The sequence below is a fragment of the Cucumis melo genome, chromosome 5 (genome assembly GCF_025177605.1).
Source record: "Cucumis melo cultivar AY chromosome 5, USDA_Cmelo_AY_1.0, whole genome shotgun sequence".
Classification (NCBI taxonomy): Eukaryota; Viridiplantae; Streptophyta; class Magnoliopsida; order Cucurbitales; family Cucurbitaceae; genus Cucumis; species Cucumis melo.
In genome coordinates this window covers 29,280,739-29,297,987 of record NC_066861.1, presented here as the reverse complement: position 1 = coordinate 29,297,987, position 17,249 = coordinate 29,280,739, and the positions used below count along the sequence as shown (strand labels likewise).

At 33.4% G+C, this 17,249-nt stretch overlaps 3 protein-coding genes across 4 annotated transcripts; 1 reads left to right on the top strand and 2 right to left on the bottom strand.

Annotated features, from left to right (window-relative positions):
• The first annotated feature begins 1,366 nt into the window (after positions 1-1,366).
• LOC103497538 (myb family transcription factor EFM) lies at positions 1,367-5,372 on the top strand. The gene is made up of 4 exons (XM_008459757.3): positions 1,367-1,891; positions 2,465-3,217; positions 3,710-3,786; positions 4,600-5,372. Exons 1-4 carry the CDS (start codon positions 1,627-1,629, stop codon positions 5,092-5,094), a joined length of 1,590 nt encoding a protein of 529 aa, XP_008457979.2. The 5' UTR covers positions 1,367-1,626; the 3' UTR covers positions 5,095-5,372.
• A 1,781-nt stretch (positions 5,373-7,153) lies between these two features.
• LOC103497531 (zinc finger CCCH domain-containing protein 25) lies at positions 7,154-11,161 on the bottom strand. Its single transcript, XM_008459751.3, has 9 exons — positions 10,895-11,161; positions 10,371-10,469; positions 9,814-10,277; positions 8,809-8,875; positions 8,649-8,702; positions 8,315-8,383; positions 8,149-8,214; positions 7,996-8,064; positions 7,154-7,587 (listed from the first exon to the last, which is right to left on the bottom strand). Exons 1-9 carry the CDS (start codon positions 11,003-11,005, stop codon positions 7,546-7,548), a joined length of 1,041 nt encoding a protein of 346 aa, XP_008457973.2. The 5' UTR covers positions 11,006-11,161; the 3' UTR covers positions 7,154-7,545.
• A 792-nt stretch (positions 11,162-11,953) lies between these two features.
• LOC103497519 (GDP-fucose transporter 1) lies at positions 11,954-16,841 on the bottom strand. 2 transcript variants are annotated; one of them, XM_008459742.3, is made up of 2 exons: positions 15,398-16,841; positions 11,954-12,143 (listed from the first exon to the last, which is right to left on the bottom strand). In XM_008459742.3, exons 1-2 carry the CDS (start codon positions 16,395-16,397, stop codon positions 12,106-12,108), a joined length of 1,038 nt encoding a protein of 345 aa, XP_008457964.2. In that variant the 5' UTR covers positions 16,398-16,841; the 3' UTR covers positions 11,954-12,105. The 2 variants fall into 2 exon arrangements, with proteins under 2 accessions (XP_008457964.2, XP_008457958.2); XM_008459736.3 differs by lacking the exon at positions 11,954-12,143 and adding an exon at positions 14,083-14,710.
• Positions 16,842-17,249: the final 408 nt, after the last annotated feature.

Sequence of the window (17,249 nt, the reverse complement as noted above, 5' to 3'; positions counted from 1 at the left end):
CTTCTAGAAATAAGGGGGAAAAATTATTTTAACTTTCGAAGTTAAGTGTTGGCTTTTAATATGTTACAATTTTAAATTAGAAAATTAGCTATAGATAAATGGTAAATTGATACTAAGTTGACATAAATTACTATAAGACAAATACTTAAAGTATATATATATTTGTAAACTTTGTATTTTACCCAAACAGTGTAAAGACAGTATAATTCTCTTACATTGTTACTTTTTACGTTTGAAAATACAATCCCAAATGGGATCATATAATCTCTAAAAGGTAAAAGCTCTAACACTAACTTAAGTTAGAAGTTAAATGATAAACAAAATATCATATACAAATATAGAAATTACACCAAACAATAATATTCTAAACCTTTGTAAATTAATATATAATATACACAAAGTTTTATATGAGTTGTGGATGCAGCCTTTTAACCAAAAGAAAGTTGCATGCATGGGTTGGAATCATAGATACACACACACACACACACATATATATATGCAATGAAGGCTATAGTGTATATATATTGCTATAAAGTCTAATTTGGGGTTGTAGCTGTCTCTCTCTCTCTTCCATTCACTCAAATTATAAAAACTTTGGGTTAAAAACAAATAGGATAAGTTTGTAGATATGCATTAGAAAAATGCCAACTTGAAACTTTGGGTGAAAAAGTGAAAAATAAAATAAAAAAGAAGAGAAGAGAGAGATAGAGAATATTGAATAAATATATACATGATTTTATCATATACCTTTGGTTAAAAATCAAAAAGGTAGGACAGAAGAATTGAAACTAAGCTAAGGGCTCTTAAAGTGTGTTAAAGAATGGCAAAAAAGAAAAGGAGAGGAAGAGAGAAGAAAAAAAGGGCACAAATTGTAAGAAAGAAGAAGAATCATACTTTTTCTTTTTAAATGGTGCAACACGAGGACTTCAGAAAGAATCATCCAATTCAACTATTGTTTTTTGTCCGAATACGCTTAACAGTAGAATTTTAAGAATAATATGTCTGGTTCATTAGTGCAGTTATATGTGCTTAGGGGTGCAACATTTGTATGAAAACTTTTCGAATGGCCGTTAACCAATTTCAGTACTACTACTCTAGTCCAAACACGTTTAATTGCAGAGTTCTGATGGATCTGATGCGTTAATGTTGGTATAATTATCGCATCCGAAAGGAAGAATCATATACTTTACATTAGTGATTTTGAATTCTCTATCTCACACAAACAAAGAGAAAGAGAGAGAGAGATATCTCAAAGGTTCCAAAACCATACCCTAAGCACATGATCCCTCTAATGTCAGACTCTCTTGATTCCTTCTATCAAATTAAAAGCATTTAATTTTTTTTTTCTTCTTCTCTCTTTTAGCTTTCTTCTTTAGTTATTTGCCTTTGTTCTTTGCAAGAAGTTACTCTTCTTCTTTATCCCCTTTGCTTTTCTCCCCCCCTCTTTATTCCCCCTCTTGATGATCCCTTTGTTATATGTTCATAAAAACAATATATTTCTTTCACTTCTCTTTTGCTCTCAAACTTGAAACCCTCTTTACAAATTAAAACAACAAAAAAACCCCTAATCTCTATCTCTTTTGGTTTCATTTTCACATGAAATTTTGAGTTACTATAAGGAAAAATATGCCATCTCCTCCTGAATTGAGCCTTGATTGTAAGCCTCATAGCTATTCTATGCTGTTGAAATCTTTTGTTTCAGAGCATCATCAAGTGGCAATTACTACTACTACTACTACTAATAATACTCAAGATCATCAACAACAACAACATCATTCTTCATCACAGAATCAACAACTTCAAGATTTGCTCTCTTGTCTTGAAGCTGAAAGACTCAAAATTGATGCTTTCAAACGTGAACTTCCTCTTTGCATGCAACTTTTAACCAATGGTAAGCTTTCAATAACATCTTGATTTTGTTGATCATTAATTAGGGTTTTTTATGTCAAATATTATCTTCGTTTTCTCTCGTTCTCTTCTGTTCTTTTGTCAATTTCTAGCTTTTCATCTCTCCATTACAGTAGAATTCGGAGTTTTTTTTTTTTTTTTTTTTTTTTCTCTCTCTAAATAGTGGAGCCATATATTATTGAATTTCATACTATTACTATAATCTAACCACTTTAATTTTCAAACTAAAAATAAAACTTACAAAATTTATCTTCTCGTAATTTTCTTTTTATTTTGTATAATACTTAAGATATGTAGATTTATGATACGAACTAATTTTCTCATTTTGTTTGTTTATTTTTCTTTTTAATACTATTTTTTGACAGTATGTTAGATTCTTGATCTCGAGATTGATAGTACATATTTGATAACATAAGTTGAATTATCCGATCTTCCCTTCGTTGCTTTGCTCTTTATTACCCTATTAAACAACGAATACCATCATTTTGAAGTGAAAATTGATTTACGTATAGTAAAATTTGATTGATTTTTTTTCCCTGTTTGGTAATTTCTATAGCTTTGGAGACATCAAGACAACAACTGCAAGGGTCCAGATCAGTAAACAGCAATAACAACAATGATGAAAATGATCATCAAAATAGTCAAAAACCAATTCTTGAAGAGTTCATTCCACTCAAACAAACAACCTCAGAAAGCTCAGATCAAACCTTAACGAACAACATTTCTGATAAGGCAAATTGGATGACATCAGCTCAACTTTGGAGCCAAACAAATAATAATTCAACAAATATTATTGATGAAACAAAACCAATTAATCTCTCCTCTTCCAAACAACAACAACAACCCATTGTTCATCACCATCAAATTGGATTAATCCCAAAGCTTCAAAGAAACAACAACAACAACAACAACAACAATCAAAACAACGGTGGAGCTTTTCTTCCATTTTCAAAAGATAGAATTTTGCATAATTCTACTTCTTCTAATTCTTCTCATCTTCCCGATTTGGCCCTCGCCGCCACGACCGCTGCCGATTTTGCTGACAATGATGGGAATAAGTGTGGGAATTCAGATCAACACCTGCCGGAAAAGGGTAATTTGGTCACCGGAAAAGTGAATTTGGGTTCTGGTGAGGGACAAATTATTACAAATAGCAATAATAGTAATAATAATTCTACTGTGGTGGTTAATAATAACAATAACACAACCAACTCTACAAATCAGACTCACCGGAAAGCTAGACGGTGCTGGTCCCCGGATTTGCACCGGCGGTTTGTCAATGCTCTTCAAATGCTTGGTGGTTCACAAGGTCAGTAAATTTTTTTTTTTTAAAGAATTGTACTTTAATTTGGGTTGTTTTTAGGGAGAGATTCTTATCTGAGCTTTATTTTTCTTGTTTGAATTTTCATGTGAGATCTCTTCTTTTTAGATTTGAAAATTTTTAATTTAATTTTGACTAAAAGATAAAGAAATTAAAAGTTTGATGGTATTATGTGTAACTTGTTATCAAAGTTAAAGTTTAGCCCCGGTAGTAATTAAAGATTAAAATATCGATATCGATTTCGATGTTCCAAGGATATATCGATATGGATAGATATGATATTTTTGTATCTTAGTAATTGTGTTGTATGAATTTGGAAAGGTTGTTTAGGGTTTAGTGTTTGAATTTTAGTAGGGTATGAGAATACTTTTGGCAACTTGTGTTTTTCTTTTTCTTTTTTTTCTTCTTTTGTGCTATTATTTGTAACATATAATTATGAATTGATAAGAATTTTCTTTGTTTAATTTTGGATAAAAATAGTTGCCACCCCAAAGCAAATCAGGGAGTTGATGAAGGTTGACGGTTTGACCAATGATGAGGTTAAAAGCCATCTCCAGGTTCTCTTCTCTTTCCTTATCTAATGTTTTCATATGCTTTCGTTGAAACATACATATTTGTGTATATAATAAAAAATTGAATAAATTCGATCAAATTAAGGTTTCGTGAAAGTTAGAATTTAATTCTAATAGTTTGAGTGTTATATTAATTTTGAGGTAGTTGTAAATATAATAAATAAATTCAAAATAATTAAATATATAACAACATTCTAAAAAAAAATTTAAGTATAACAAAATTTGTTAAGTCTATATCAATGATTGGATCATAAGAGTTTATGGACGAGAAGTCTATTACCGATAAATTTTGCTATATTTGCAATTTCTTATAAAACATTGTTATATACTTGATTATTATTTTTAAAATTATTATTCATTACAGACTATTTATTAAGATTTATCAAATAATGAAATTTTTTCGTCTTTTAAAACTATAATGAATGAATTCTAATTTTTTTAACACTAAATTTGTAGGATAACCAATAAATTTATAAGCTTTTGATGTATTCGGATGATTTGATTTTTATAATCATTTTCTTTTTCATGACTTGCTTCTTTGTGATCACAATTTCTCTAATATAAAGAAAACTCTATTGATCTCAAATTAACAAATAATGAAAACTCAAAAACATATTATAAACTTTGTATAAATATAAAATTGAATAGCAATTTTTGTTCATATCCATCAAAAGTAAGAAATTCAAATCTCGAGAGAGAGAGAGAGAGAAAACTTAAACAATAAAAAGAATGGATTTTGTAAGTAAAATTGATTGTCGATTTGTTTTTCTCTCTTTCTTTTCTCGGTATGTACATTAGAAATATAGGCTGCACACAAGGCGACCAAGTCCAAGCCCACAAGCGGCCGGAGCTCCGGCGCCGCAGCTGGTAGTCTTAGGAGGCATTTGGGTTCCACCGGAGTATGCCACGGCAGCCGCCCATGGTGGAGCACCGGCCCTATACGGACCTCATCCCACAACCTACTGTGCACCACCGGTGCACCAAGATTTCTATCCACCGCCACCGCTGCCGCACCACCAGCTCCACCACCAACACGCGCTCCACCAGCAGCTACACATGTACAAGGCAGCTGCCACTGCTCAGGCTCATAGCTCCCCGGAATCAGACGGCCGAGGAAATGGCGACCGATCCGAGAGCATCGAGGATGGTGGGAAGTCGGAGAGCGGCAGCTGGAAGGTGGAGAGCGGGGGAGAAAATAACGGAGGGACCGGAGAGAGAAAGGGGAACTTGGCGGCGCTTCGGCAAGAGGCCGGAGATGAGAGCAATGGGAGTGAAATTACACTCAAGTTCTAAGGGTAATTAATTAAGTAATTATAAATTATAATGTGATTAGAGGTTTAGACTAATTAATTTTAAGAGTTTAGATTTTTTATATATATATATATTAGAGAGAGAGACTTTTTCTTTTTTCTTCTTTTTTTTTTTTTAATATTTAAATTGTATGTCATTTTAATTTCTAATTAATTCTTATTAACTTTTGAACCAAAAGAATATTTGATGATGGTGAAGAAAGTGCAAAATGAGGGCATATAATATAAAAATAAAAGTGCCCAAGTGTTTGTTTGTTTTTATTTTTTTCCCCCTAAATCTTAGTGTGTGGTTTTCTTTTTTCTTTTATCTTTATATCATCATTTGTATTAAAATCCTTGTTAATAATTTCACTCATCTTGATCCATGTGATTTTTAATTTCCCTAGACAACATTTTATGTAATTTTTCATGAGAAATTGTAAATATACTTAGATATAACAAAATTTAGGTATAAGTTTTATAGTAATTGTTGTATGCAATTTTCCTTCCACTAGTTTAACTTAAAAAAGGAAATGATTGGTAGAAAGAAAAAGAAAAAAGAAAAAAGAAGAAAGGGGATGTTTGTTTTTCTTTTTTCACTTTTGAATGGTATAATATAAGTTTTATTCCAATTTACAAGAGAGTGGAGATTGGATTTTGATGCAATCTACTCTTTTGTCCTTTCTATTCCTTATATCTTTAATCAATTTGGACACATTTGCCATTATAGATTAAAAAGATAAATAACTGTTGAGGTTTAGAAGAACCAAATTAAAAGGCTTTAAAACAAATGGAGTTTCTATCGTAATTGGATCTACAATTTCAAACAAAATAGCTATTGATGGATAATGATTACTTTGAATTTGATACATAAAATCATGGAAATGACTAGTTAAATCAATGTAGGCCATTTTTGCACTTTGTACTTTGTTTGATTCATTTTCATAAAAATTTTATGTATTGATTCTTCAATATCAAGAATTGTGCCACCATTTGCCTTCGAAATTCTACATAGTCAATCTTTGCACATTCTATTTTTTTAACAACTTAACATGAGGTCTCCACACTAAGAGCTTTATATTTAAACATTCCTAGGAACAATTTTGGTCCCTAAATATTCATTTAGATTTAGATTACCTAAACTTGTTTTAAAATACAATCACAGGGTTGCTAGAACGTTTGAATGGTTTACGCTTGTAAATTATCCAAATAGAAAGAATTTGAGGAAAACAATATATACTTGCACATCTAAAAAAAAATTAGACAAACATTATTGAAAAAGTAAAAGTAAAAAAAAAATCACTGTTCGAACTTTTAATTTTGTACCTAATAAGTTAGTATTACTTAATCTATCTATTATGTGTTAATTTTGAAATTTATGCCTAATAAATACCTAATGATAGAATTATACATTTGAGAATTCAACAGACACAAATCTCAAATTTCATATATTAATTTTCCCTATTTAACCCTCTTGAAATTATAATTAATCTATAAAAAACACAACATAGTATTCAATATCTATGAATAAATTAAAAAAAAAAAAATCTTTAGCTCTTAATTTGTTTAAGGAAATTTGAAGATTTTCAAGGCACCGAAAGGTCAGTGCCTGAAGAACTTTCCACCTTAATTTCCTCTTAGCTTTCACAAACTTTACTAAGTAACCACGTTACCATCTTTACATTTTCTAGAGCTTTTGCCTCTTTAAATTTGGCTATCCACCAGAAAAGGCCTATCTGGACCATTCCCAATTCCCATCTCAAACATTCTCTACTAACTTTACTTCATTTATTTATGACATTTTTGTCAGGCTTGAAACATAAAAAAGAAAGACACAAACAGAGATTCTATTTCATTCAATAAATCTGCACACAACTGTTTCCCTATATAATTCTAAAATGTCTTTTCAAGCGTACCTTTTGATGCATTTCTCAAACACTTTTTCTTCTTCTTCAGTCTCTTTCGTTGAACACGAACTCGCCATCCTGTTTTGTCCTTTTTTGTCCAGCTTTCGAAAAAAAAAGAGTTAAATTGTAAGTAAAAGATAAAGAGGGGATGAAATGTAACGAAATACCGGTATGGAATTCGGTTTGAAAAGGATTACAACCTAAACTTTAAAATTCCATTCATGGGAAGGAATCTCAGGCAAGGTGGAAAAACTACTTGGATGCTAAATTTAATTTTGAAATACAACTGTTACCTATTTAACTTGATAAAAGTGAGTAAACACATGTGCGTAGTTGATTGTGAACAAACCATGAAATGAATGGACAGCTCAATCTTGGGAAAATTAGGTTACAAAGGAATTCTATTTCTACATCACAACTTGTCATTAGTATGAACAAAAGACCGTGAATGCCCCGACCATGGTGAAGCGTTGCATGCCAACAGAATAGCATAATGCAGCTTGTAAAGAGATTGAAATTGAAATTGAAATTGGTTGGAACTTCATACTTCATCCAACATCACTCTCTATTGCAGTTGATTCAACTAGAGCCTGTAAAGTAAGAAATAGTAATTATGTTTTATTCATTCACGAGCAATTTCAAAAGGATGAATCGTAAGTATCTTCGGAGCAGAGTAATCTGATAAAGAGATGGGAGATTTAGGTAATGTTTACACATGCTTACATATAATATTAATATATGATAATTCTCCAATAACAAATATAGATAAATATAATCTTCATATTATGTCATATTATAATTAGGATATGTATGTCATATGTGAGATTCCCAACAAAATACAGATATATTGTTAATTGTTCTTACAAGATCCTGTCCAACAATTTCATCCATTAGCACATTTTTTATATAGCATTATATGTTAACTGTTTCTTTTTATTATTACTATTACTATTATGAGAAAGAAGAGAATCAAGGAGTTTTAATGTTGAAACACAAACCTGAAGTTCTTGTTCGCTGGTTTTAAGTCTCTTAGAATAATCCTTTACTAGCAGAAAGCTTTTATGGAGCTGCAGTTATTTGCATAACAAAACCAAAATCATCAATGCCAATGCAGTTATGGAAACAAAGTAAAATATTGAACAGGTAGTTACCTTGATCAGCTGTGTCTGACGGAATGAAGAGCGCTTCTTTGCACTGATCAATGCATCTTCCAGTTTCTGGATCCAAATGGATATTAGTTAGAATTGAGGGACAGGTCTACAATCAGAACACAACAAAAGTATCATAGTTGCAAGTTATAAAATAATTTTTTTTTACCTTGGCTTTCTTTTGCAACTCAACCACAAGTTTTTCTTTCTCTCCTGACCTCTCCTCTATTTGAGAAACCTGAAAAGGAAAAACTCTAAGGCTTTAAATTCAAGTGTAACCATGATATCTAAAAGAATGATACAAAACAAGTTGCAGAACTCCCACAAAACTCAACGTGTATTGATTTGGGACCTATATGCACATATATTTTGAAGTAAATTTCAGATCAAGAATACTAAATTATGCTAATCCACATTGAAAATTTTCTGGAAACTTTCCCGACTATTTCTAAACGAGCCTCTCTCTCCTGCCTGGAAAAAAAAGAATCATCAAGGAAACAAACCTCTTTTCTGAGTTCTTCCAATCTTTCTGTTGATATCTCCAGTTGTTCCTTTAACTACAACACAAACAATAGGATTAAAAGTTGCATTAAATGCTTATTAGTAAGTTGTAACCTTTTAATAGAGAATCTAAAAGGTGAAAAATGGTAAGCAGTAGCATACTTCATGGATATAATCATCACTAGAATCAGATGAAAGATCCCGAGCAGTTCGACCTTCAATTGTAAGACTGAAAACAGAAGCCACAATAGCAATCATATAATCATAGCCAAAAGGTCATCCCATTTTCTCTATCTTTTTTATGAAACAGGAGGCACTGAAAACAGAAGACATAGTAGCAATCATAAAATCATAACCAAAAAGTGACTCCTCCATCCCTTGTATGAAACAGGAGAGAAGAACATTTACCATTTTCCTCTTCCTTTACTTTTTATTTATCATTTCATTTTTTTCCTTTTTCAACAGGAAACAATGAAAATGAAACAATACAAAAGAAAACCCATCCAAATGGGATTTACAAAAGATCCTCCAATTTGTAAAGGAAAATTTTAAGTTGTAGTTGTTAACAGGGAACCACTTCCTTTACAATAGAGGATTATATACCATACAAAAAGCAATGGGTAAATGGTGCATACATTTGGGGAAAAGAAAAACAAAAATTGAGCAAGACTATGCAAGCACTAAAATGAACTAAGAATGATGTGGAAGCATTTTTTAAGTGATCCCTAAATGATGTGGAAGCATTTTTTAAGTGATCCCTACAGAAAAGTTATTATTTAATTCATCTCTCTGAGCGTTGTAACAGCAGATTCATTCTTTGGAACATGCCTCTACTGCCATCTAGTTGCGCAATTTGCTAGTAGCAATGTCTTTCCCAATTGTTCAGCGCCCTTAATATAAACCCAATGAACTATAAAAGAATAAGAAAATTAAGTGCTTTCAAGGTCTCTAGATAATTTCTGGAATCACTAACTGCCCAGATCAAAACTATCAAACATGAAATGCCTAGAAATAATCAGACATTCCAAGCACAACAATTTGGGCAACCTCAAGTTTTCAACATAATGCCACAGATGGGCAAATTAGTCATATGAGACCAAAGATAAACATAAAATTTATATCAAAACTACTTAATATTGATTTCAATAAGTTTGAGGACAGACTAACCCGTTATCTCTCCTTAAGACTTGATCTCTGTCATTGTCAAGGCTTTTATCATAATCATCAGTTTTATCAATGCCTCCGCCTCCACTCAAATCTGCACCATGATCTTTTTCCCAATCTTGATCGTGGTTCAACTTCAAGTCATGTAACTTCTCATTATCCTTTGAAGTTTTTTCCAACTCTGGATCCCTATCCAAAAATTGATCCTTTGGTAGATCACGATCTTGTGAATGCTTATATCCTCTTTCCTTGTCCAAATCATGTTCTCGAGACCGATCATGATCTCTAGACCAGTCATTGTTTCTACCTCTATGACGATACCTATCATGATCATAATCCCTCCCTCGATCTCTATCCCTCTCCCAGTTCACGTCCCTCTCTGCATCGAACCGATTACCTTCTTTACCAAACCTTCCACCAAGTCTACTCTTCACTCCATTAACTCTGACAACCCGTCCTTCAATAGTCTAATTCAAAGCCTTAATGTCAGGACTCAAGACTCAAAAAAACATAATGAAAAATTCTAAAGAGATTTGTATTCCAGCCATAAATTAACATACCCTTCCATCCATGTCTTTTATGGCATCAATAGCAGATCGAGGGTTTGTAAAGGTAACAAAGCCATAGCACTTTCCCCTAGTAGAACGATCATTGATAATCTGAAGACCAAATCAAAGCGTTCAACTAGAATTACATTAAACCATATGTAAAAACGCCATTCAACAAGCCTAATTGAAGCATTTTAACAAACACAAAAGTAAACTAACTACTCAAATTCTCCACAATAACAACAAATATTCACCACAATCCAGTTTCTTTCACCAATTTCAGAAACTCAAACCACGTCTATACTCCTAAAGAAACGTCATAAACTAAACAATTGAGTTTGAATTGATCTCTCAACTTCAAATAGCCTTGGAAAAAAAAAAGTTATATTCAAGCAATCAAATATTCCATCAGAAACACCTAAAGAGCTACATAATTCTGAGGTATACACGACGTAACGCTATTATCAACAGTCGTAAAAGAAAATTTGTCACATAAGGAGATGGAAGGAGCGAAACCGGTTGGTGGAGGAGGTGACCTTAACAGCGACGACGGCGCCGTACAAATCGAAGATTCTGCGCAAGGTATCCTCCGTTGCATCGTAAGGAAGACCGCCGACGTATATCGAGCTATCGTCGTCCACCGTCATGACCACCGTGAAAATCCAATGTCCGAGAAGAAGGAAGAAAGTCGAGAAACACCACCGAACTCCCTTCCCCAATGTTAAAAACTCGCCTATGAACCGTTAATCGACATGTCGGAAGTGAGACGCAAACCTAACGACATATCGTATTGCATGGAGGGAAAAGGCATGCCCACTGCCCTCCTTATATTTAACCCATGAAATATTGTGATATTTGCTACAATAATCTTTTAATGTTTAAAATTAAAAATTCCCTCAAACTTATCCAAATTCTAAGATTAGATCCTTAAATTTACATTATTGTATAAATTGAGATTCAATTTTTATCATTTATATGTTCGAATTTTACGATTATATTAAACTCGAAAATCCGATTTTAACACATTTTTGTATAGATTTAATTTTCACTGCCGTAAATTTAAGGGTGTAATTACAACTACAACCACATGAAGTGATTTTTACAAATTGCCATTTAATCTAAGAGTAGAATCTCCGATCTTTCTTGTGAAAATTTCAACTCATAAAGTTTCAAAGATGTGTTTAATGCGTTCTAAATTTGCATGTATTTCTTCTTATTTGTTTATTTATTTTAAAACTTTCTAATTTAGATACATAATTGAATATTTAGTTTGTATAATCATTAAATGATTTTTTAAGTACAAATATTCATAATATACATTGTTAAAATTTTAATAAAATTATAACGTGAAAAGTTATTTTAAATGATAAAACTTTTAAAAATATTTATAAGTATAACAAAATATCACAATTTATCAGTGATAGATTACGATAAAATATCATATAGATGAACACAAATAGATTAATCTATCACCATCAATCGTTATATTTTGTAAATATTTTAGTTCATTTTATTATATTTAAAAATATAAGCGTTATAATATGCATTTTAGAATCTGAAAGACTTCAATTTTTTCAAACAATAGATCTAATATATCCATGAAAGAGTTATAATTATTGTCATTAATTTTTATATTGTCTGTAACAAAAATTTGGGATGTAATCAATCAATCCCTTTTGCACAATGACTGAAGTAGTTTCTAACTTAAAAAAAGAAAAAAATAGTAAGATATTTGAAAGTGGATGAACTAGGACATCCTTTTTGCTTTGTATCTTCTAATGTCAACTGCAAGATAGAATCAAAACTATCAATGCAATAATACTTGAAAGTTTAAAGATGGAAAATGAAATTAAATTTAAATCTTACCAACTAAAATAGTATTTATCTAAGTTATAAGCAAACATATTTCATATTACCTTTTAAATTTAGTTGCAATAAAACGTGATATCATTGAGAATGACACTTCAAAACCAATCGAAGCTTTGTTTGATAACCAATTGACCTTTTGTTTATGACTTTTGAAAATTATGAGTATACACGATAATTTTACCAAGGAGTTTGTTTATTTTAATATAAATCTTTAGGGGTGTTGGATTTGAATGTGAACTCAAATGTTACTTTAAGAAAAATGAACATTATAGGTAAAGAAGAACAAGAAAACCAATGCAATTTTCACTTGACGAAGTTTGGGTTCACTTCCGATGCTTACGTTCAGAACACTTTGATTTAAGGGTACTTGATTTGTGGATGTTTGGTTTCAGCACAGAAGATGTTCAACAACCATGGTGTTTATACACAGTGGGATCAATCAGAGAAGGCCATTGAACTTCTTGAGATGATGGAGGTTGAGAACGTAAAATTCAATGAAGTCTGTTATCAACGTTTGCCGTAGTGATGGATATGGAAACCGTGTAGCAGGTGCACTGAGTACATCGATGACAATGGACATGAGAGTATCATAATGTGTTGATGACATTTGGATGCTGGCTGTAAGTGTGGCTTGGTTTCCATTGCTGGAGAATTGTTTGAACAAGATGCCTCAGAAGAGTGGGATAAAACCCGATGCCATTTGTGGTCGTCTTGGGTGCTTGTTGTCATGTTGGAATGGTGAGAAGAATTTATGAACTACAAGGACATGTTTAATGTCTTTGGAATTCAACCTAGCATTGTACACTTGGTTGTACGGTCACGATGTGTACAGCACAGTAGGTCACAAAACCGAAGTAGAGGAGCTGATACAGAATTTGCCAATAACAGCATATCGCTCTGTTCCCAGCGGCCTTCTTGGAGCTTGCAGAGTTCATTGTAACCTTGAGGTTTGCTGAGAAAGCAGCCCAACAGCTTCCGAAACTCGATCATAACGATCCTGGAACATATGTTTTACTTTCAAAGATATACAGCTCAATGGAAAAGTGGGAAGAATCTAAATGGATAAGAGAACTCATGTCAGAAACAAAGTTAAAATAAGTCCCCTGGTTGTAGCTTGATTAAGATTAATAGAAAAGTCCATGAATTTGTGAAGGGGAGAAATATATAAAATGCTAGATGACGAGATTAGCAAGTGGAAGGAAGCAGGCTACATTCCTGAGAAATCAGAAGTGCTGTTTGAGATGGATGAAGAAGAAAAAGAGACTACTCTTAGCCTTCACAATGAGAAAATAGCTTATTAGCATAAAACCTGAGACACCAATTCAGATTATGAAAAATCTTCGTGTTTGCACTGATTTCCATACTGCTACAAAGATCATCTCAAAGGTTTACAAAAGAGAAGTAATTGTACAAAAACGCAATAGATTTCACCATTTAAGAATGGAAGTTGTTCTTAGGGAGATTTCTGGTGATCGTTCATTAATATAACAGAAGTTCAAGATTTCTTATTAGATTGATTTATTTGGAATGCAAAGAGAGGATCAGTGGGTTCTGTTGAGCGCCCACCAAGAGTGGAGGAAATAGAAAGATGCGTAATCCTGATATGAGCTTCCTCAGAGAATGGAATTAGAGTACAGAAAAGCTTCAATTACAAACACCTGAAAGCTCACTTGGTTCAAGATATAAACCCTAAGATTCAAGCTAGAAACAGATTGCTTAAGATTAAAGTCTTTGCTCTTAGCTCAAAAGTCAAACAATCCAAAGATAGGATGATCAGTCCAAACTGAATAGTCTTGAAATTTGGAAAGTAACTCGATAATATAATCGGAAAGGCCTCGAATTGACTTGGCTAAGCTTGAAAGAAAAGGAAAAATTGCTCTTTACTCATTAACCATAGCAAATATGAAGAAACAACTCAATAGAAGACAAAGCTTTATATAGCCTTCCAAGAGACGCCTAATCAGTCACTATCTATATTTGCTAGGTTTGCTAATTGATGTAAGATTTCTCAAAGTGGTCAGTCATACGACTCCTTTATGGATTAGAATTACTTAAATAAGACTATGGCTCATATCAGGCCCATAATAACATCAGCTAAAAGCCTAATTTTGGAGGAAATAAGAGTAAATAAGTAAAATAGCTGGAACAAGATGATGTCTTCAACGAATTCTCCAATGGATATGACCAAGTGGCAATGAGACTTGATTAGGCACAGATTTCTTAGTTTCCTTAGAAATGAAACAAGAATTCCTATTTGGTGGAGGTTTCCTCCTCTTTTGAAGAGCTCGGTCATTTCTACTTCTTTTCTTCATCTTTAGGTTCTTGAAGCTCTCCTGGGTTATTTCTTGCTTGATCCTCCAATTGGCGCCACTGATAAAGCAATGCTTCATCTTCCTGATCCTGCTGTTGATCTTTCTTGTGTAGTTGTGGATGAAGGCTGGAAACTTGAAGCTTGATTGAGTTCTCTTCATTCATATCAAATCCTTAATCAAGCAGTAAGATAATAGACAGATAAGTTTACTGTTCAGTATTTGAAACTAAACTAGAGGTCCAAGAAACCCTGCATCCAACAGCTCAATGATTCTATTACTTGTTAGCAACCCTTCCCCAATTGAACTATTCCAGTAATAATTTGATGAGAAAAACAAAATACTACCAACAACAACAGTGAAATCCCACAACTTATTGTCAACCAGGTTTCGATGCTTCTGTTGAGGGGAAAAGTATACAATAAAGGCATCACAGATTATTGTCAACCAGGAAAGGGTGCATAATATAAAATCTAGTCCATACCTTAGAGATTCTCATTTCCAAAGATTAAAATAACAATAATAACAACCTAGAGATGTTCAAAGTCCTTGCCAAAAAAAGATGTTGAAAAGGCTGATGCCTGATCACAATTTACTGCTAAGATGTTTATATCAAATAAATCCCTAGCTAAATGCATAAACCCTTACATTACAAATTAGAATCCGTAGAAAAGTGGTATACATATAAAATCCTGGAAACTAGCATGTATGAATGACGGCCGATGATAATACTTCATCGATAATAAGATTCCAAAAATATCCAGTAACTAAGTTCATATAAGTCTTAAATATTTCTACTTTTTCTCATGAGTAGCCAAAAAATTAAGTTCCAAGAAAAGCCTCATACGGAGGAAAGTTTACCAGGCTTGCCATGATTTCCCTCAGGATCATTATCATTTCCTGTGGGCTTATCTGCCGACGATGGAGCACTGCCAGCTCCAGTAACCGACTGCTGATATAGAACACCTCCTGAAATTGTGAAAAGGAGACAGACCAAACCAAATGGATTCGCATGCTTATCCCAAATTAACACATTGATAGCAACTGTTAGGAACTTATTAACCACGCCAGTAACTGTGAAGGCAGTAGCAGAAATTGCCTTTCTTGCCGCAAAACCAAAGAAGCTTATGAGGAAACCAAATACGCACGATAAGGACACTGCAAAAAATGCATCATATTCAAACCAATCTCCTCCACTTGAACCTAAGGTAGAGAAAACATCAACATACTCTCCAGTGATGAACCAGAACACAGGAGCCAAGATCAATGAAATTAGATTATTATACAGAACAAAACCCCATGTGTTCAACCCAAGATTTGTGACCATATGTTTGATGTAAACCATCTCAGTAGTAATTGTCACCAAATAAGCAAATGCCCATGAATAAGCAGTCAAAGTAAATGCAGAATCTGTAGCTACATACCCAACTGCTCCACCTAAAATGATCAGCAACGATCCAAACGTGAGCTTAGACGGACACGGTTGGTTTCTAAACATGGTATCTGCAATGGCAACTAGAAGAGGGGTACAAGATCTGAACACTATGAAAGTATCCACATTAGCATGACGAAGAAGATTCGTGTTGGTAAAGATTGCGAGATAGAACACAAACGCAGCAGGTAAAAACTTCTTAGCAGTTGCATATGTAAAAGGGTCATGATGCAAAAACCCAAGTTTCCCCAAAATCCAAACTCCAACAGCAGAGGTTAAATACTGCAGAGCCGTCAAAAGACCAGGGTAGTTAAATTTGGTAATGGCAAACTTGTTTATCACAGCAAGCAAGCTCGAACAAAGAGCATAACCAATCACAAGTCCACTGGTTGTAAAGTATTGCTTCGTATCCACTCTCATGGAAGACATTGCCGTAGTCTATACTCAATGAAAATCAGCAACACCGAAAAATTCAAGGTGGCATACGGATCAAGATCAAAAGAGAAGGTACCCAGAAGAGGAAATCAAGAATGTAATGCGAATATCGAAGCTACTTAACCAGATACTCGAATACAGAAAAACCCCAGATCAAGAAAGGGGGATTCTCCAAGAATAACCAATTGGGTTTGACTGAAATTCAAAGTAAATGGTAAATGAAGAGAAGAGAATAGGAGTTTCTCATTACCGACAAAATTGGGAAGCTCGGATCTGGAGCAGCAATGGAGGGAAAATTGTAATCGTACAGATGCCCCAATAATTTAACACAGAATCAGAAAAATCCAAAAGACCCAATGAAGAGTTCAGAGAGAGAAGGCAAATGGGTGTGGAGCCGAGTGTCGTACAGAAACAGAGGTAAATGAGGAAAAGAAAGGGAAATTGCCAAAAATAGGTTAAAAAAAGAGATTTAAATGAATTTTGGGACAAGTTTTCAAAAGAAAGACTTTTAGGACAATTTGGGTGTGAATAGACAAAAATGCCCTTCCTTTCCTTTCCCTCTTCCACGTTGCTTTCCCTTCTCTGATTCGTTCTCTTTCGCGTATAGTTCCGTTTCCCTTCTCTTTTCTTTCGTGTAGAACACTTGAACCTACTCCGGCCATCGTCAGTTGTTCATCGTCACTTGCCCATCGTCGCTTGCCCATCGTCGTTTGCCCTTCGTCGCTTGCCCTTCGTCGCTTGCCCTTCGTCGGTCGTTGTCCAGTGCATTTCGTCGCTCCTATTCGGACCATTCAATCAACTTCGAGCGTCTTATTTAGGTGAGTTTCATGTATAACCGATTTTCAA

What these genes read in the sequence shown, in the direction of transcription:
- LOC103497538 (XM_008459757.3), top strand. Translation starts at nt 1,627, where the DNA reads ATGCCATCTCCTCCTGAATTGAGCCTTGATTGTAAGCCTCATAGCTAT. An exon ending in CATGCAACTTTTAACCAATG is followed by an intron (nt 1,892 to 2,464) that starts GTAAGCTTTCAA and finishes TAATTTCTATAG; the next exon opens with CTTTGGAGACATCAAGACAA. An exon ending in AGGTTAAAAGCCATCTCCAG is followed by an intron (nt 3,787 to 4,599) that starts GTTCTCTTCTCT and finishes TATGTACATTAG; the next exon opens with AAATATAGGCTGCACACAAG.
- LOC103497531 (XM_008459751.3), bottom strand. Translation starts at nt 11,005, where the DNA reads ATGACGGTGGACGACGATAGCTCGATATACGTCGGCGGTCTTCCTTAC. An exon ending in AGTTGCAAAAGAAAGCCAAG is followed by an intron (nt 8,215 to 8,314) that starts GTAAAAAAAAAT and finishes ATTTGGATCCAG; the next exon opens with AAACTGGAAGATGCATTGAT. An exon ending in GTCAGACACAGCTGATCAAG is followed by an intron (nt 8,065 to 8,148) that starts GTAACTACCTGT and finishes AAATAACTGCAG; the next exon opens with CTCCATAAAAGCTTTCTGCT.
- LOC103497519 (XM_008459736.3), bottom strand. Translation starts at nt 16,397, where the DNA reads ATGTCTTCCATGAGAGTGGATACGAAGCAATACTTTACAACCAGTGGA. An exon ending in GGGAAATCATGGCAAGCCTG is followed by an intron (nt 14,711 to 15,397) that starts GTAAACTTTCCT and finishes TGCTTGATTAAG; the next exon opens with GATTTGATATGAATGAAGAG.